General features: G+C 29.3%; 2 protein-coding genes across 3 annotated transcripts in view; both read right to left on the bottom strand.

The window, feature by feature from the left end:
- LOC136972479 (THAP domain-containing protein 1-like) overlaps nt 1-21695 on the bottom strand; it is a 306926-nt gene that overhangs the window by 261933 nt on the left and 23298 nt on the right. The gene's annotated exons all lie outside the window — the stretch shown is intronic.
- On the bottom strand, nt 287-21590 carry LOC136972510 (probable peptidyl-tRNA hydrolase 2). The gene is made up of 6 exons (XM_067267098.1): nt 21451-21590; nt 6777-6910; nt 5544-5633; nt 5251-5450; nt 5072-5186; nt 287-405 (listed from the first exon to the last, which is right to left on the bottom strand). Exons 2-6 carry the CDS (start codon nt 6906-6908, stop codon nt 319-321), a joined length of 624 nt encoding a protein of 207 aa, XP_067123199.1. The 5' UTR covers nt 6909-6910; nt 21451-21590; the 3' UTR covers nt 287-318.

Below are 21695 nucleotides of genomic sequence, written 5' to 3' on the forward strand. Positions count from 1 at the left end.
ATATCCATAATCAGGCTTTAAGCTAAAGCTTATCACATTATTTATTTAAGCTTATTGGAAAAGACAAAATTAAAGCATTTAACTTTAATATTCAACAATGTAAATTAATTTAACAGGTATTAATGTAATATAAAATATATTATCATATATTTGAGTATTAATATTTTCATTAGGAAAATTTCATTAGGTATCCTAAAACAATTGACAGTTTTTATAACCACTAGATAATTACCATATATCTAAAGAATGTATCTAACTTAAGAATTTTGGAAAGTTTGCAAGTAAATTGTATATAAAACCAATAATTTATTTTGATTGCTAAAGTAATTGGAGTGCACCTGTAACCCTGTCTACAAGATCAATCCTTCCCAGTATGCTTAATACAGTTGTGGAACCTTGAGGAACCTGAAAATAAAAATGGAAATCCCAATAAATAAATAATTCAAACATAAGAAATACTAATATACTTAATTATGCAAAAGAAGAATACTATGTAAGCATTGTGATAATCCAAAAGTGTACTTGGATAAGAAATTTATAACAAAAGCTAAATTCTTTCCCTAAAACAGGAACAAAAGTAACAATATTTTAACATTCACCCACCATCTGGCTAACCAGAACATCCTCCTCTCAAAGAAAGATATTCCTGAGAACTTTTTATCATCATCTTCCTCCATAAGAGAAAAGAAAACAAAATTATAATTGGAGAACAGCAATTCAGTGACTCCTTTATTGAGTGAGGAATGAGTATAAAAAGAAAGAGGTTCTGGGAATAAAAAGAAATTGAATTAAATTTTTGGGTGGTCAAGAATGAATAAAAACAATCTTTGATAGTCAGTTATGGATAAAGACACTCTTTTTATGCAACTTCAAAGAAGAATTCAAAATCATCAAGTGCTCAAAACCCTTTTTTTTTTTTTTGTTGTTGTTGGAAGCAAAGTTTGGTCAATTTTAACTCACACATTTTTAATGAATTTGTGAGATCTGTGGGGGTATGGAAGTTACGAAATTATCTTCTATACCTGCTTACATGACCCTGTTTGTCATAAACAGTTTCTCTGATTGTCATAAACCCAATTTAGGAGATGGTTCCTTAGCAGTTCCAAGTGGTAGGAGGGACTTAAAGATAAAAGATCGGAGATCAATCATCGACAAAATCAACGTTTTCCTTCAACGTCAGGAGCCCGACACCAGTTATTCGGTTTTGATATATGCGGAATAACACGCATAGTAATTCATCTCGCAAAAATACGAGAGCGTTAAACGAGCAGTAGAATGAGGAGTCATGCATTTAAATAATAAATAAATTTAATATAAACTAAAATATGAATATACAATAAATGCAAATCACAAACAATATTATAAAAACGTGAAATGCAATAAAAGATAATTCGAACTATTAGATCTAAGCCTAACCTCTTAATCTATCTTATTACTAACTAAATCTATGCCTAGTTCGCGTGTGGAGAGAGAGTTTACAGATATCTAACGATCAATACCTCAGCAGCTTCTTATAGCATGTCGTATTTGAAGAACTTGTAATCTTCTCATATTCACATATAACAATACTAATATATATACATGCGGGAACTACACCCAATAACTATTTCTTCAATGGCTTTTCTCTTATGGACTGCACCTTAAACCTGGTATGGCTTTTATCCTTCCATGGACTGTACTGATAATTTCTTATATCTTGTATGGCTTCACCTCTCTTAGGAACTGCGCCTAATTTCCGTATGGCGTATCAGTCATGGATTTACCTCTGATGAACAGCTCCCTTTTATAGGGCCTAGCGGCCTGCAGCCAGCTAAGACTTGTTCTATGATTCATCTCAACTCTGTCAATGGAAAGGAAGTCTACTTCCGTTGATTTCATAATACTTTAGATTTTACGTTTTATTATTTTCTAAAATGTCTTAATTTGATTGGACATTATTTCTTTTACATAACATTCTATATCGACTGTTGATTATAGTCATATAATTCTTTAAGGCTAACAATAGGGATTTTTATCCAAACAGACGAAATTGAAAGTTCTTGACATATTTGACGTCATCAACCAGGAAGTTATTTCAATGGAAACTTCTTTTTGAATCATTTTCAAAAATTATAAAATATTATTTAAATTAATTATTTAATTAATTAGTGCCCTTTTAAACCCGCAATCTCACAAATTCATTGTTACCAAAATTTGCTAGAAACACAACCACTGCATCTCATTGCATATCAAATATCCAAACATTTTGATTTTTGTTTTGGGTTTGGCTACAAGTTCCATTAAGGTTATTCATTAACAAAAAATGAATTTTGAATAGTAAGTTACTGTTATTTTAGTTAATAGTTCTTGTGAGTGCACATAGTTAGAGTGCACGTTTTTTTTTTTTTTTTCAGGCAGTAAAAGCAGATTATCTCCTCTGCAGTTAGTATGATGGTTTCTGCAAATACTCCTTTAGAAAAGGCAGACCATCTTTCATTTAAGAAATGGATAAAGCAGCATGTGACTGAGGTGGGGATTCCCTGGGATTAATGTACTAGTGGAATTATCTACGTTCTTTAGCATGCTCAAAATAGGAAGCAAGAGCATCCTTGAGTGATGAAAAAAGTCACTAGTATGTCTGATGAAAATACTGATAAGACAGTAGAGCATAGGGATTGCAATCCAGCAGTGTTTTGAATCCAGCTGGATCTTTGCTGGATTGAAATCATCCCAGCTGGATCCAGCGTGGATGTATTTTTGGTGCAATAAAGTGTTATCTGTCAATCTATCTATCCTGCAATTTATGTTTTTTTTTTAAATGAAATAAAACATTTTTAAAAAATACTTAAGAAGCTTTTATTATTTAGACTGGTCACTATAAATCAGTAAAACTTCTTACACATTTAGGTAGTAAACTTAACTTTGGTTCGGTTTAACACTTGAGATAGAGATAATTAACTTTAAATGTTTAGTTAAATTATAATTATAATGTAATCTTTAAGTTAAATAATAGCAAAGGTAATTCTACCGATTAATTTATATTAATATATTATAATAATGTAAGGACGGATAATCAGTGGCTAAGTGGCTATCAGTTTTACCAGTTTTCATATATAGGCTCTACATATTAGTCTGTAGTTATTTATAAGTATATAAAACTATGTACTGGAAGTAGAATAAGTTAAATAAACTACACCTTTATCAATCCAGCAAAATTTAATAAAATAATAACGTTTTCGATTGTTTTTAACGATCTTCCTCGGTTACAAAAAAAATAGAACATTAAATATAAAACGTAAAATGTGTTCGGAATAAATATAAAAATTAATGGAAAACGCCCAAACAGACAAAATATAGATAAATAAACAAAATAAATAGCGGAAAAAATATATACAGGGTGTTTTTTTTAAACTGACGGTACTCAGAAACATCTGTAGAGCAATCCACCCTCACCGGCAAATTTGGGTACTACTTTTTTCTTCGTGGAATCTCTTTCCCATGTCGTCCTTAGTCACTCTCCCAAATTTGGCGACAGTCTGGCTGTTAGATTGCTCTACAGATGTCTCTGAGTACCATCAGTTTAAAAAAAAAAAAAACACCCTGTATATAAGATCCAACAAAACCAGCATTGACCGTTAATAACATTAATTAATGTAAAACGATCTCCACATGGTAGACAATGAGTCCGCATCTCTATGGTTTATACAACCAGTTGTCATGTGCGTCTTGCAGATTTCCAATCTCTCAAGATGTTTGACCGTTTGCCTATTCGTCGTCGTTTTTATAATTGCCGCTTGATCCCACTGGATGTTAACATCCTTCTGTCTTGCATATGATGCCAGTGCAGTGTTGTCAAAGTTCTTACTGATTGTATATTTGTGCTCTTGAGCCTTTGTTTTAAACTGTGCATCATTGCACCCACATAAACAAGCTTGGAATTGAAACGTTGGTTGTGTAAAGGCACCGAAATATATACCCGTTGTTGAATTCCAATCCTCTTTCTTTTTATCGTTTCTTAAAAGTTTGAAAACAGTGGGATTACGTCGGTATACAATACGAAAATTATCAGACCTGGCAGTACATCTATGTATCTTGTTTAAAAAAAATGGGATGTAATTAAGCACTATTATTTTTATATTTATTCCAAACACATTTTATGTTCTATAGTTAATGTATTTTTTTGTAACTGAGGAAGATCGTTAAAAGCGATTGAATACGTTATTATTTTATTAAATTTTGCTGGATTGATTAAGGTATAGTTTATTTATAAGTAATTTAATTATTAGTGTTAGTAAAGTAGTGAGTAAGTAATTAGTAGCAGTCTAGTTAGCAAAGCGACAACGCGACGACGTAGACTTTTGCGCAATTATTTAGAAAGTTAATTGAGTATTTGCAGATCCGCAGCGCTGGATCCAGCAGGCCGAAAAATGCGCTGGATCCAGTTGGATTGCTGGATGAGGGATCCAGCAATTGCAATCCCTAGTAGAGCAATATTTGTTGTTCTGTTGAAAGCATAACAGCAAATTTTTCTAAACTGTATAAAACAACTTTTAATATCTATTACAGGCCTATAATTCATTGAAGTTTGTGTGTTTTTATTTTTATATTAAACTGCAGTGTTCTATTGTTTTCTTCTAAAATCATATTCATTTCTTCTTTTTCAATAATATTGTTTTTAATTAGTTGCTCTAATATTTTTTGTAATGATTTTTTAATATATTATTTCTGTACGCTTCTGTAATTCTTTAATTCTAGAAATTTGTTTTTGTATATAAATACCATTGTGTTTACATATTCTGTTCAAACACAGCCACAGCTCATTTGAATTTTTAGTTCATCTCATCATTCCATATAATTTCAAACTGTAATTCTGGTCAAACACGACTACTTTACCTTAAAAACCCATGCAATGTTCAAATTTGAATGCTCGAAAGATGACACAATTGGTTATTGTTGAAAGTTCTTGCATATTTTGTAAGCTTTCTAAAATATATCAACTTAACACCAGAAGTTTCATATAAACATCTAATATTAATTAAATTTTTTGATAATGTATTCCCTTAAAATCTCAATTATTATTGATTTAACTTACTTGTGTTCTTCCTGCATCTTGAACTAAGTAGGTAGGTAAATTCATCGACATAGCTGATCTTTCTAATTCAACCAAATGTTGAGTACTGTCACCTCTCAACACAATCTTGATTTCACTATTAAATAATACATAATTTTAAATTAAAAAATAAACTAAAGTTTAATTTTAAAATATCTTACCCAAGTTCTTCCCACTGTAAAACCATATCTCCATATTTATTCTCATCTTGTAGCAATAATCTATGAATTCCTAACGCAGCATGTGCAACTTGAGATGCTATTTTACCAGTTCCCATTTCTAATGCCATATTTACTACAAACACCATTTTATATGCATCAGCTGTTTCTATGTCATTATCACTAACATGTCCAGCTTCTGCCTAATTTAAATACACATTTCGTACTTCAGTTTAAAAATTTGGTGCTTCTAATCGTCACTTAATATAATAATATAAATAAAAGAGACTTATTACCTCTAAAGGTGTTTCAAGATCCATATCTTGGTTTTCAAATATCCAGGCTGCAGCCAAATCTGGAGATTTATTACCAGTATAAAATAAAGCCTATTGAAAATAGTTAAAATTTATTTGAAAGATTTCTCCTATATAAAACAAATTTTTTTTTAATATTGCAATCTCTTTTTATATTTACATATTTATCTTCATGTCAATGTTAAATAATCTTCAATAGTTTGTATGTGAATTTTTCTAAAATCAATCAATAGTTTATGAATATTTTAAAAAATTGGACATGAAAGACAGGAGACAAATGACAGTGGGAATGTATAGGTCAGCGATTTGAAAACTGCAGTCCAATTAGAAAACTCACATTAAGCAAGACAAAATTATTAGATAACTATAATTTAGTTTTGACTTTTAATTATATAAATAAAATTAATTACCTGATTAAATCAAAACTAAACAATTTTGTTTATTTTACATTTTAACTTATTTATATTCTAATCTAATAAATAATTAAAAAATAATTTCAAACTCATGTGTCAATGTTCTACTGTAAGTACTGAATTTATCATTTTAATATCAGTATAAACAACCAGTCTCAATTATACAATAGACTTGACCATAACAGTGTCAGCCAGCTTAGAAAAGGAATGTTCCAATCTGAACTAAATTATAAATATGAAATGGATTTGAATGCGGATTTCTTCATTATATTAGACTTTATCTAGCAATCAACTGACTAATGTCATTGGTATTACACTATTTATTATTTTTATTACAGTAGAGTGTCGTTTATCTGAATCAGCCAGGGACTGGGGTTGTTCGGATAACCAATTATGTATGAAATAATATATTAACCTATACCATGTTGAAATTTTTCTCCATTGTGTATTGCTACATGTTAAATTTTCGTTGATGTTAAGCTTAATGTAAATTTTTTAAAATAATAATCTAGGCTATTGTATCGTTAAAAATTATTTCTTTATTTTGTACAAACAAAATAAATATATTGAAAAATATAAAAACAAAAATTATATTTTGGAAGTTAATCTAGTATCAAAAACGTTCAATTCAGCAGAACACAGTCCAACTGGAATGCTTTCGGTTAACCGACGTTTTGGTTGATCAGATTTCGGATAAACAACGCTCTACTGTATTTATATATAAAATAGTTAATTTTTGGTATAAATGATTAAAATGGTTAAATTAAAATTTTCTTTATAACTAAAATAACATTTATATTACTTTTTCAGCAGCATTTCTGCTCACACCCATTCCAATTAAAACTTTCATATATTCTTCATTTGGATGCCAATGTTGACTTGATGGGTTTGGAGGACTTTCTTCCCCATCTCCTGCTTCACGCTGTTCATTCATCACTAAAATAAAAACAGTATTTTTTTTATTTCCCAGCATAAATTTATAAGTTTATATCTTTAGCATTCGATTTTGTTATTTAAGTTCTACTTTTACTAATTAATTATTCTGTAAGACAAAATTAATACTAATATATATCTATATAAAATGTATACCTAGCAAAATTTTAATTAATGCTACCATTTGTTTATCTTATTTTAATTTATTGCCAAAATTGGTACTAAACTGAAGTACTTCAAACGAGAATAATTATATATAGTAATGAGGTCTACTTATCAATACAAATTTAAGTTTGAGAATTTGAAAATCACATGACATGGAATCATTTGCAATGCAAAAATTACACATTTAATTCATAGATACTGAATTCTCTATTTAATATTTGTGAAGATCATTCATAAGCATTCAAGTGCTGATACAAGACACTGAACTTTTTCACATCCAATTTATTTTCTTATGTACTTTACAATCTTTAAACTAATTGTTCCAAATGCCAATACATGTTTCGGACTAGTGCCCTCATTTGTTGGCTAACAATTAGTGCTGCAACTAATAGTAGAGGAGAGTATTATGGAGTACCATTTACATTTCTAAAAATAACTTAACTGGTTTTTGATTAAAATCTCCAAACTCATCATGAGTACATACTATAACTAGTTGTAATGAACTGTCCCTTGTAAAAAAAAATACTATTTATTTTGTTGTTATAAAAAAAAAGTTATTTATAAAAAGTCACAAATGGAGGTTATTATGAAATAGTCGGGTAATATGGAATAGGTGGTTTAAGCCATTTAAAAACTAATTATACCTCATAAAACAGTTATTTTTAACTGTAAAAACCACATTTTTATGATTATGTGCATGTCATTTCTGCTTAGAGTCTATTTACAAAGTCACAGATATAATTTTCTTTCTCTGCCCCGGTACAGTCAAGGTGAGCCCACAGAGAACAGCTGAAGTATTGAATCCAAATTTCCCCTCGTTGATCTTCGGAGAATTTTCCATTACAGAAGATAATTCAGTGTCTTCGTTTTCCAGTTATATGGAATACTATACTTTTACGTCAAGTATTATGAAATATCTAGTATTCCATAATACTCGACACACCAACATGGAAAATGAACCTTTACACTGATGGACAAAACATTGTCAGCTAAAAAACGACCACAGTATAACATACTACAATTCTTTTAGTATACATTAAGCTTAACATCAATGTTCAAGTCACATGTGTACTAGTAGGTTAAAATGTTTGAAAACTTGCTTGCAAAAACTCTTGAAAATCACAAAACAAACTTTGTTCTGTAGCGAGTGGTATGACAACAACAGGCGGTCAACTCTCACTGCACTGCATCATAGGAGTCTTTCTTGAGTAGTTTATGGTATTCCCAAGTGATAGCAGAAACAAACAGAGCCAAAACCTCGGTATTCCATATTTTCTGACTATTCCACAATACCCTCCTCTCCTCTATATTTGGCCTGAGGCCAAATACCAAATATTCGGCAAGGAGCTTAGCTGAATAGCCGAATATTTAGCCAAAGTATTTGGCTTGATTAATGCATGTACAAAAATTGGTGCACAAACCGCATTATGGCAAAGATCCTGCTCTCTATTGGCTCGCTGTCACTATGCTTTGCCAATTGCATTAATTCTTGACAGTTGTAGCAGACAGACAAGAGTGTCATGGCAGTATGTGATAAATGATGATATCAAATGTGGATAACAATGAAATGACCTATATGTGTAAATAACGGAAAAAGAACAGATAAGGACCACAAAGTGAAAATGTGAAAATAAATATGAAATTGAGTTGATAGCATAATCGAACAAGTCGAGGCAGCTTATTGGCACAAAATTTGTGGCCTTCAATGCCAAATGGTTGTTCTCATAGACTTTGGAAAGCTAAATGCTTGTAATGAAAGTCACTTAGCGTGCATGGGCAAAAGCCTGGGGCTGTTCAGGCTACCAAGCTGTCTTGAATCTGTGGAATCATAACTGTGACTTATACCGACGTTCTGTCTGTCTCTTTTCTCCATTATCACCAGGCTACGAGTCATGTAATAGTAAAATGGGAAATCTATGACGGAAAAGTGACGAATCAAAAGTATCGTGCACACACATTATGATGTATGCATAGGCATACATGGACTAGAGCAATAGAGGAAAGAGAAAGGAAAGAGCAAAAACGAGCGCTTAAAAAGAAGGATAGGCAAGGTCAGACCCTCAGATATGAGACGATTCTCGAACGAATAGGTGTGTACACAATACAGCATTTGAACAGGAAATAGCAAGCAAAAAAACAATACAATGTTGATTCTGAATGCAGAAAAAACAAACCTGAAAATGAGAATGTGGCCATCTAGAGGAAATAGTCGACAATGATTAACTGAATCACTCTAACCCCGTATTCACAACATCAGTTAGAGTTAAAAGTTAACCAATGAGTGTTCATGTACTAAAAGTAAAGCAAACAGTGTTTGGTTTACTTGAGATTTTATCCTAACTCGTGTTGGTGAATACAGGGATAAGTGTTCAGGAAATGTGCTAAACTGCATGTTCTTTATTCAATAGTAGTTATATATCTGAATGCCTTAGGGAAGTCAAAAAATTAGATAAATGGATATCCCATGAACCGAGAGATGGAAATAAGGCAAACCACATGGCAATGTGCAGTTCTCTCCTGAAAATACAAAAAAGTGATAGTTTTTTTCTATTTCATTTTAATATTGCAATGAAAAGTGGAACCTATATGATAATCACTAAAAATCAGATCACAAATTAATATGAGATAGTAGTATATCTGCCTACTTCTAGTCAAATTAATTGGTAAATAATTATTAACATGGCCTGAAAATAATTTGGCAGATTGTTTAGTTTTAATCAATTAAGTTAAGTTTTGAATTGTTGTTATATAATTTCCTATGATTAACTCCTACATGACCTTTCTCCGTTTTCTGCACATCATAAATATTTTTTTGGATAAAATTTTGACCTTGTTACTTGCCAAAAGAAGTGTATACATACAGCTGGTAGATATTTTAAAGTGGTAAATTTCTCATATTTAATTACTTGTAAATGCACTCTATAAAACAAGCCTTTTCATTAACAACAACCTGATATAATAATTATTGAGTAAACAGTGCACAATATCCATTTATTCAAAATAGTTTGTGTCATTTAATTCATTATGTTTGAGAAAATAGGCAATGAAAATATAATTACCTATAAAATATACATAAATAATTTTTTACAATATTAATTCTTATCATAGAATGGAAAAATATAATACTGAATTTATTTCTTCTTTAAATTATAAAGTTTTATTTGATGAATATTTTTATATTATTATTGTACTTTAAAAAGACTTAACATTAAATATTAGTAAAACGAATATTCTCCATATTTTTATTATTTTAGTAAATGAATCATCATATTGAACTTTCAATTTGCTGATTATCATAATGTAAGCTTGTTGAGAAAAACTAACTTTCTAGAAGTAGTTCAGTTGCAGATAAATCTAGAAAGGCTCTAATTAAAAATTGAAACACTATAGGAAAAATTAATATTTCAATCACTAGGTATATTAATAACTAATAGTGATTAAGTTAAAAAATGAAAAAATATCACACTTTCTTCTATAAAATATAATAGCTTTCTTTTTATATAATGATCATTAAAAAATATATTTTGAGATGATATTATTAAATATTCAATTCATCCCTAAACAAAGTTAGACATCAAATGTCGCTCAAGGATATAATAAAGTTAGCACTTCAACATGGAAACAATCATAACGAAAAAAATAAATGAACCAGACAACTGAAAAAGTTTATTATTATAAATTATGCAGAAAGAAAATACTGATGAATGAATTTAATAAATAGCTAATAGATTAAAAATTCTAATTACATTAGTCATAAAAATTACCAATGTAAGTTACTCGTATAATGGGTATCCTAGAGTTACTTGGGTTATTAAAAAACATACGGTGTGAATAGTATCAGGTCAGTCCATAAGTTCATGCGTATTTTTATCTACAAAAAAAGCAGCAAAAAATTTTAATTAAATTTTATTTCAATCTATAATGTATTCACCATTATTTTGTACAATTTCTTGCCATCTTGATGGTAGCTTTTTAATCCCGTCTTCGTAAAATGATTTCGGTTTTGAATCAAAATATTCAGAAATAGCCTTTTTTACATTGTTCTCGTCCTCAAAAGTTTTCCCTTTTAAAAAATTCTGCAAACTGCGAAAAAGATGATAATCACTGGGAGCAATATCTGGTGAATATAGTGGATGAGGTAAAATTTCCCAGTTGTAGCTTTCAAGTTTCTGTACAGCCAGCCTATCAAGAAAAGGTTCTAAAGCAATACGGGATAAAAGAGACGTGCAAATGTTTACACGTTGTTGTCGGTTAGCTATTGACAGTTCATGTGGTATCCATTTTCCTAGCTTTGAAACTTTTCCAATTTGTTGTAGATGTCTATGAACAGTTCCATGGGATAAATTTAAACGTTCTGCAATTTCATCAACTGTTAAAGATGGTTCTGCTTCTACTAGTGCAGAGAGAGCATCATCATCAAAGTCAACGGGTCTTCCAGTACGAGCCTTATCCTCCACACTAAAATCATTGTTTCTAAATCTTTCAAACCACTTCTGTGCAGTCCTTGCACTAATTACAATTTGATTATGTACAGTATTTCTTTTTTTGGCTGCATTTGTAGCATTCTCACCACTTAAAAATAAAAAGTATAAAACATATCTTTTATATTCATCGGTTACTTCCATTTTAACGAAAATAAACAACTGAAATGTTCACAATTCTGAACAGTATTATATGAATGAGATCCAATTTAACACTTCAGTGTAAAAATTATCACATTAGACTGACATTTTTAACAGCAAAACACAGTTTTTCTCAAGGTCATAAAAATGCGCATGGACTTATGGACTGACCTGATAATTCCTAAAATAATTATTGAAGTCATAATTGAAAGAGTCCATTAATATTTCCTATTTTCAAGAAACATAATTACAATTTTATTTGTAAAATACAGTAATGTAAAATTGCATTGCATATTTTTCACCATTAACAACAGTATTGAATGATTGGATTGAATGAATGGTCAAAAAAATCAAATAATAAACAGCTGCTGTCTTTAGGATTGTACGCTTTTGTATAAAAAAAGAAGGGTTTTAAACTGAATGTCATGATTATTACTAACTGTTGCACAATACAGTGGAACCTTGCTTAGCGAGCACCTCACACAATGAGTAATTTGCATAACAAGCAATGTTTCACATAATGAGTGATGAGGAGAGGGGAAGGCCCGAATTGTGCACATACGGCATGCTCCATCAGTCTGTGTTTAGCACTCGTTCCGCTAGCATCTTAGTGTCGCTTGTGGTCATATATTTTTCCAAACTTGTGTTCACACATACTACTTATAAACATCAACAACCATAGCCCATTATACAATAAACACACCAAATGATATGCCAAATTCTTGGGTCATTAAATTTAATGACCGATTCCAAATTAAATTTTAGAAATGTCTGAATTAAAAATTAACTATTTATAATCATTAAATTTAATATGAGATGGAAACATAGCTACCTATCTCTAGTCAAATTAATTAATTTCTAATATTTAATTATAGCCTTTACATAACCCAAGAATTTGTCATATCATTTGGCGTGTTTATCAAACATATTATCTGTGATTTTTTTTGTTTCTGCAAATTGAATTCTCATTCCAAGATGGTTCATTCCCGCTAGAAAAAAAGATGATGATTCACGCTCCTTAACAGTATATATTGTACAATTTTTTTTGAACAAACATTATACATAAAACATTTGAGCATTTTTTGGCATGGAATGCATTATCGTATTTTACATTAATTTCTATGGGAAAAATCGTTTTGCTTAACGAGTGTTTTGTATTACGAGTAAAACTCTGGAACAAATTATGCTCGTTAAGCGAGGTTCCACTGTACATCCTAATCGAGTCCTTAAATTTTTTTTTAAATTGGGTCACAAATTTACGCATTAATAAAAGAAATATTGTATTTTTTTAATTGTTTTGGCTTGTCACTGGAGAACTTTTAGATTGTTTTGCATGTTTTTTGCAGAGGTGTAGCCTCTAAAGAAAGGTCATCTCTGCAGTAGAAGACTGTTGCTCCTGGTGATTGGACATGAAAAAGTGACAACATTTTAGTCTTTCTAGATATTTTTTTATTAATCCTTAAATTTTATTCGCTTGTCCCACTCTGACTAATAATAGTGTCTTTCTCTTTCTTTTACTCTAGTGAATGATAAAGACAAAACTATTATATCAGAATAAAAAAATAAAATATTGGAATGTCATCTGCCAGTAATATTTCAGGGATGACAGACTAAAATTAAGCAAAAAGAAAATAATTAAAATTGTACTCAAGAAGATGGCATCATCAATAAAGGAGAATAGGATGTCAATAGAGCTCAATAGAGAATGGTTGGCAATCCTAGCTGTCTTAGAAAAATAATGATAAACATAAGAATTGCTTTATTTGAATCTCTTTCACATTAATAATAACAATAATAATAATAATAACAATGTTATTACTATTTTTTAAAATAACTAAGACATCAACAACTCATCTTACTGTCAACTGTCTATCTTCCAAATATTTCCAACATCTCTTCTACTTTCTGAACTATTTTTGCTACAAAATCTGCCAATGGCTTTCCAAAGAGAACCTCCTTTTTTGCTGATAACAATTCCCATTAAAGACAAACTAGCTTTACTAAACAACTAAATATATCATTAAGGACGTTGCCTTAAACTTGCAACTTTGAAATTTGTTCTTCAAATTAAAAATTCATCAGTTCAAGGAATATAGTTTTCTGGATTGGACTAATCTCTCATATAACAATAAAAGAGAGATTAGCCAAGAATCTTAACACTAAAGAAATTCTTATTGATATTGAAAAGAAAGGAGAAAAGTTTTAATTTAAAATGTAAAGACAAAAAAATTAAGAAATATAAATGGTTGAAGTCTTAGTACAAATGGCATATGATTTGAAATTCTGGAAGATTTTACTGATATTTTGTAAAGCAGTCCATTTTTAGTTAAGGAACAAGCTCCTAGAAAAGATATGATCTCAGATTTGGAAAAGTTGACAAATATGGAAGAGATTAATAAAGAGCATACAGATGGAAGAATTAAGTGCATGATGTATTGTACTTATTTCTTCCTCTACATTTTTTTTTTTTGTGTGTGTGTGTGTGTGTGTGTGTGTGTGTGTGGTGGAGGAAATAAAGAAAATTGTCTTCAGGAGAAAGAAAATATTTAAAACCTTGTGGAATGAAAGAGATGACAGGAAAAAGATAGAGTATAAAAAATACCAGTACTAAAAAATGGAGACACAAAAAGCATATTAATAGGAACAACAGGGAAAGGATTGGCATAGAGAATAAAAGAGCACAAAGAAGATATATAAAAAAGAAATACAATCCTCAGCTTAACAGTATACAAAAAAATGTTGCAGTAAGTTTTACTAAAACAAAAGTCATATGGTATGTTCAATATTACAATTTGTTCATGATGAAAAAGGTAAAGACGTAAGAAAAAAAAGAAGTTATTTACATCAAAGAAATGTCAGTAGCATGGAAGTGGGTTGTCCAGAATAAGGAGAGACTGTGCAATAAAATCCAAAAAAATCTTTTTAACATTTTAAGATATCAAATAAATAATATAATGAATAGAATCTCTCAAATCTGAGAGTTGTAAAGATCCAAGAATTATTTCTAGAAGGCAAATATTTAAGAATTAAAATGATAAACTCTGAAAATGGATAAAAATTTGTCCAAAGTTTATAGTTTTAAAGTGAGTGTGAAATTAGGGTGACTTCAGGTAGGACTTTAATGAACTGAAAATGAAGTGTAATATACATAAAACTACATAAAATTAGGAATAAAAGAATTTTAATTATTATTTTTGTTTGATCACATAAAATATTTATTACTTAATTTTCTTTTAAACATCATGAGATAAATTTTTTAAATATCAAAAGAATTTCAACAGTTTCAAAGTTACAGAAAAATAATACTTACATGTATTTATTATCTATTTTAACTTATTTTTAATAAAACTTAATAATTTATAACTTAATCTGTAATAAAACAATTTAATCAATTAAATATATAATGTTAATATGACTTTCCTCAATAATTATATAGTCAGTCTCTAAGAAGTCATAAGACAAATACATTTATTGCAAATATATATGATTATATTGTTTATAAATTACGTCTGAACTCAAACTTTGTTTTAATATATAACAAAATAAATATGCTTTAGTATTAGATAAAGTCAAACACTTTCTAGAAAATATGTGCATTAAACATAAGGTGTATGATAAACATTTCAGTGGAAACAAATATTCGGATTACCTTTTACATTACACAAATATAAAAACATTCCTTTCAAAGCTCAATATAAAACACTGCTTTATATTTTTATCATCTATCTATGCAAAATCTGTGTATTCATAGATGTTTATTTGCATAATGTCAAGCGTCAATTGATATTATGCAAATAAACAGTTTAAACTGATGTGAACTATTTCAAGTTTCTTCACAATGGAAGGCTTCCAACTTGAGATCCAAGTTTTGTCTTGAAATTTCATATTTAACCTTTTTCAGGAATGAGGAAAAAAAAACAATGGGCATAGTGAGAATTTATGCAAATATGCATGTCAACTGCTATTTAGAGATTAAAAGCTAAAAAATCAAACAAGTCAATATTTTGGCAAGTGATATTTACCTGTTTTATGACAAAATTTAATCATAATAAAGACAATCTGAGCCAATAAAACTAATACAGAGCTTTGTAATTGAAACAAAAAAATTTTATTGTTAAGAGTTTAATTTACAGCTTGAAAACACTGTAAATTAAACTCTTAACTCTAAACTCATTTCCACCAATAAAATGGTCAAGGCAATGTTCTATCACAGTGAGAACACAATTAAAAAAAAGAAAGATATTGCCTTTTTTTTTTATTGTGCAGTTAATCATTTTAGCCTTAAGGTATTTTCAAAAGATTTAGTCATTGTCATCTTCATTTTCTGAAAAATGGTTGTAAATTTTACTCTCCAAGCATTTGATCAACACAATTTGGATTAATTGATAGCATTTCTTCAAACTGGCTTTTTCTTCTTTTTATCTCTGACAAATGACAAAATTGATTTTAACTCCATCTAAAAGTCATTTTCAAAATTCAACTTTTAACTTGCCACATAGCAGTTTGCATGTATATTTGCATAAATTCTCACTATGACCATTGTTTTTCTCATTCCTAAAATAGGTCAAATATGAAGGTTCAAGAAGAAATGGGATTTCAAGTTGGAAGTCATTGTCGATAATCTTATATTAACATTGTTTTGTAAATATTTAACTATATAAATCATATTTTTCATACTAAAAAATCACTTTTTACATAGTAAGGATAACAAATTGTGTTGGTGTTTAAGATCACAATTGACTTAAAAGACACTTGTATATCTCGAGCATTATCCTGAGGATGGCTGCCCAGTCAGTTGAAAATGCTTGATTAATAAAAGATTTCTGATGGAAGAGGCCAGAAATGTTTTAATTTATTCTAGATACAAGTTTATGAAGTTTATTGTTCGTCCACATTATCATTAATTACTTATGAGAAAAAATTATAATAAAAAGTGTATTATCTATATACATTGCAATTGTAGGTGAAGAACACAGCTTCATGACATAAATATAACACATTTGAAAAAAGTAAAATTGAGAAGTTAAATAATTCTGTTTTGTAATAAAATTAACTTATATTACTCATTTTTAAACTATTCCATAACTTAAAATGATTTTATAATATACAAAAAAAAATAAACTTTCCTAGAGTAAATTTCAATTTGTGAAAACTTCTAAATGGAATCTAGTTATCATTATCATATTTTGAAGTTTCAATTCAAAAATTATATGTTATGTAAATAAAATATAAGTGAATAAGATTTCTAAATACAGTGGGTGATCGGTTAACGAACATAATCCGTTCCAAGACTTTGTTCGCTATCCGAATTGTTCATTAACAGATTTTCGATTTACCATAGGTTTTTATGAGAATTTGATTAATTCATTCCGGAGACCTCAAGAAATAAAAAAATATATACTTTCTTACTACATTTATTTATATGTAAAATTTAAAAATACATATATACACAGTTTTGCATTTTAATTAATCATGTTTTTTCCGTTTGTAGGGGTTAATTCTTTTTTCAGAAGAAAACATATCTCGCCGAGTTTTTTGGTGTTCTTCATTCAAGAGTTCTTGGCATTCTTCTGTTGTCAGATCTGTTTCAGGTCCATTATGAGCTCTTCAATGTTCTTTATTTCTTAGACGAGATTTTTGTTACTCATTTAGCCGATCGAGTCTTCTTGATTATACTGTATCTTTCTTAAATAAGATTGAACTGCAGCCTATTGTAGACCTGTTTGAGCCATACTGCCCAGGAACATCAAACATCTTCTGCCCACTCTCTACCTTTGCTATTATACTCTCACCTTTTGAATAAAAACTGACGCAAAACTTAACGAGTGCCCATCCGACAGTTTCGTGAATACTATAAAAGAATTATTTCTGTCAGAAAAATAAAAGGCTGGAATTACAAGGGACAGTTTCAAAGTTTGGCAGAATATTATCCGATCAGTATATACCGGGTTGAGTGTCGATGTCGACATCTCCTGCACTCCGAAAAGTTTCGAAATTTTGTCCAAAGACGAGGGAAGATCAATCAGTATTCATTATTTTACGTCGCTTCTTCTTATGTTTGTTCTGTGAGGTGTTCGTTATCCGAACATGTGTTTGTTGTCCGATCATAAAAATCGTCTGCGAAAGTGTTCGTTATCTGATCACCCACTGTATTTTTATGAAAAACTATCATAGCATATTAACAGATTAATTTTAGTTATCTATTTAGTATTTATTTTAAATAGCCATATTTTATAAATTACTTTAAAATAAGATTATTTCAAAAGTGCAGGTATCCGTTGATTAGCACAGTTAATTTAATCCCTCAATCCCACCACATATATCAAAATCCAGTATCTACGTTAAGTAAAGACAACCGATAAAGCTGTGCAAATTAAAACTTCTACCGTGGATATAAAGAGATTGTTGCAATTAATTTTGCATGTTAATCAAATCCCACATTAAGCAAGGAATACCTGTAATGTAAATCATGTATTATATATGTTGACAAAACACTTGTTTTTTACAGTATATCATTATTCAAAAGTTTGCTAATCTTTTTTCATTAGAATATCTTCTTATAACCATTATAATCTAATCAAGAATATTTTATACAAAATAATACAGTCAAAGTTAGAACTTCAAAATCAATCCTCTTAATAAGATAAGATATTACCTAATATTAAAAATATAGAAATAAAATTTAACAGGTGCAAAAATTTCAAAAGGTTAACCCTTCAGTGTTTTGTTTTCAATTTTTAATAAAGAAGCATTTTCAGCTACACTGGTAGTCAACATCAGGTTCAAGTGGCTACTAATATAGCTGAAAATATTTATTAAAAATTGATGCTTAATTTTAATTTTCTTTATTTTATTTACAAAAAGTTAGACACATTAAATTTTTTCTACTTCTATACTTCTGACTTTGAAGATGAATCATTATTACAAGCATGTGCTGATACTGCTTCATATATATAATAAAACACAACCACTCACAGCTGGGTAAACTTGATAAAAACTAGAAAAAAATCCAAATACCAGCTCTCTCCCCCTTCTCTCTTAAGTCATTTCCTCTCTTCACACATGTACGGCAATCCCTCGATACCCCATTGTTTCAACAGCTGCAGGGTCATTTAATCTGATGATGCTCGCTCAATAGGGATGAAAATGTTAGCTATATCTTCCTTTTTTTCTGCTGGTGTTTGATTTTTTTTGTGGTTTTGATTGCTATATAATAATTTGATATCTTTCAGAAAATTTTCTAACAATTTTCAAAAATGCTGTTGAACTTAATCACCATTTCTTCTGAACAGATCATTAAATTATTAAACACATTTCCAAAATAATGAAAAACTCAATTTTAAATTTGTTTATTTATTTGTAAATTTTCAGATAACTCTTCAACTAATAACATCTATATTTATCAGAATTATTTTTTATAACAACTTTTAGATCATTTTATAATTGAAACAGGTATATTCATGCTTATAATTTGCAAAATTTCTTAATTCTATTAAGATCAAGACTATCAGTCAGAGTCAAAAGTAATACACATAAATTATAAAAAATTAGTTTGCTTCACCTGCAACATATAAAAATGTATAATTTAAATGCAAATAATTTAAAAAAGGTTTAAACAGCAACACGCACTAAATATTAATATAAAATGAAATACATCCATCACCATCTGTCTGCATATACTTTCGACAGACTAAAACCGTCCCCTTTGGGCAGAATCTTATTCTCCGGAAGCTCTAACAACAATTCTGCCCAAAGAGAACAGTTTTACACTGTTGAAAGTACTTGCAAAATGAACAATTTTTTTCGTAACGCCAACAGACAGCGATAAACGCATTTCATTTTATAGCAAATAATTTAATAAGAAATTTTGCTTTTTAAATATCCAATATAAATCAGAATATATGGTTATAGCAAATACACATATTTTTAAACTTTCCAATGATTGAATTCTGATAACAGAAGAAAGTTAAGTTGGTATGTTACTTCTCTCTGTTCAATGTGACTCACATTCATCACAAGTTACTTCATTAAAATATACTTTACATATTCTTTATTAAAATATATATATGTATATATTTGAATCAATATTATGCATGAAGCATTTGCATTCTTTAAATATATAGAAACTATATATATATTACCGGCCAAATAGGTTTATCCTACACGTGTCAGGATATACTAGTTTAGCCTAGGACAATCTAGTTTGGCCTAAATACTTTAGGCTTCATTAGTTTGACTTAGGCCAAACTGATTTAGAATTATTATTCAAGTATATTAATGGTTAAAATAAAATTAAAAGGAAATCAATTAGATGAACAATATTTATTCAAACATAGTCTACTTAATTATAAAAAACGGTATTGATTAGAAGTGACACAACACTTGTACAAAACTATAACACTATAAGCTAATCAGTACTTATCAGTTTGTATTTTTTTAAACCATGCACTTTTAAAGGTAATTAACTTTCGAAAATATTTTCAAAAATTCAAACAAAATAATAAAAATAACTTTTAAAGTCAAACTAAAATTAAAAATGAATTTATTTGTGCTTCTTAGTTTAACATATAAAATATTTAATCTTTTATTTATTTTTACAGGATGTACTGTGGTGGCATTTCGAATTACACAAAATCATTTTTTTTACACTGTCACCTATTTGTAGAACATAAATCAGTTTGGCCTAAGTCAAACTAGTTAAGCCTAAAGTATTTAGGCCAAACTGGATTGTTCTGGGCAAAACTAGTATATCCTGACCCTGACACACATAGGACAAACTAGTTTGGCCTAAAATCGGGTTTGGCCAGTAACATATATATATATAAGGAATTTTCATAAATTATTCACAGAGCATATATAACAAAAACAATAAAATCAATAATAATAAAAAATGAACATATAGCTACTGCTCATGTGTACCAATTATATTCTATTTACATCTTTTTAATTCTTGAAAATTTGAATGTCTTGTATATCACATTCTTAGCCGTTCCTAAGAATTTGATTTAGTTTTTTCAAAACTTTTGCCCATACAATCTTTTCATTTATGATAGAGTCCCGCTAATCCGAACTAATCGGGACCGAGCCCCATTCGGATTAGCCAAATAATTGAAATACTGCAGAAGCAATCAGTAAAACAGGTCCAGTTTATATAGATCCAACACAATCAATGTTTCTGTTTTTGTGTGCAAGTACAGTATAGATCTGCAATTTCAACAGGCCATATCAAACACCAATTTATTAATTTTGTACAGTATTAATACAGTACTACAATAAAATAATTTTTTTTTTGTTGTGGAATTCTGAATCTTTTTTGTACCATTAATACCATTTAAATTCAACCGGAAAATACAAAAAAATGTATATTTTGCAAGCTAAAAGAGATCCTTTGCTGACTGAAACACGTCCGGATTAGCAGTGTTTGGACTTGCCAGACTCTAGCGTATTAAGAGACATTCGTTCTTGTAGAATTGCAAAATGTACTGCATTTTCTCCAGACAACCGATTGGTATGCGTAAATACCTGTATGTTAAATCTGTATAAAATACAATACACATTGTTTATATAAAATTTATCACACAGATAATTCTCAATATAATTAACACGTATTTTAAAACGATGAATTTTATATATTTGCTGTTGTAAACCTCTTATATCTGTGCCACACAATGTAATGTTTTTTGTATTGTATAATTGTCATTTTAAAGTTTTATGAGAATACATGGTATATATATTAATTTAGGATAAGAATTTTACCTAATTTATGTAAAAATAGACGTCTTGAGTTCGAAACAAATCTAAAAAAATAAATAAATAAAAATCATACAATTGCAGTAGTGTTACCACATGCACACACAAGACTCCAATCATCCCATTTAAGTGTCGAGCCGCTACTAAACTCCACCTAGCGACAAATTTTCACATTATTATAAGAATTTCTTGTCTTATTTATTCCTGTATTATTCTAGTTTATATATGTCGAGTGCTTGTATGGAGCGCGA

Source organism: Centruroides vittatus, unplaced genomic scaffold (genome assembly GCF_030686945.1).
Source record: "Centruroides vittatus isolate TY-2023 unplaced genomic scaffold, ASM3068694v2 contig_1057, whole genome shotgun sequence".
Classification (NCBI taxonomy): domain Eukaryota; kingdom Metazoa; phylum Arthropoda; class Arachnida; order Scorpiones; family Buthidae; genus Centruroides; species Centruroides vittatus.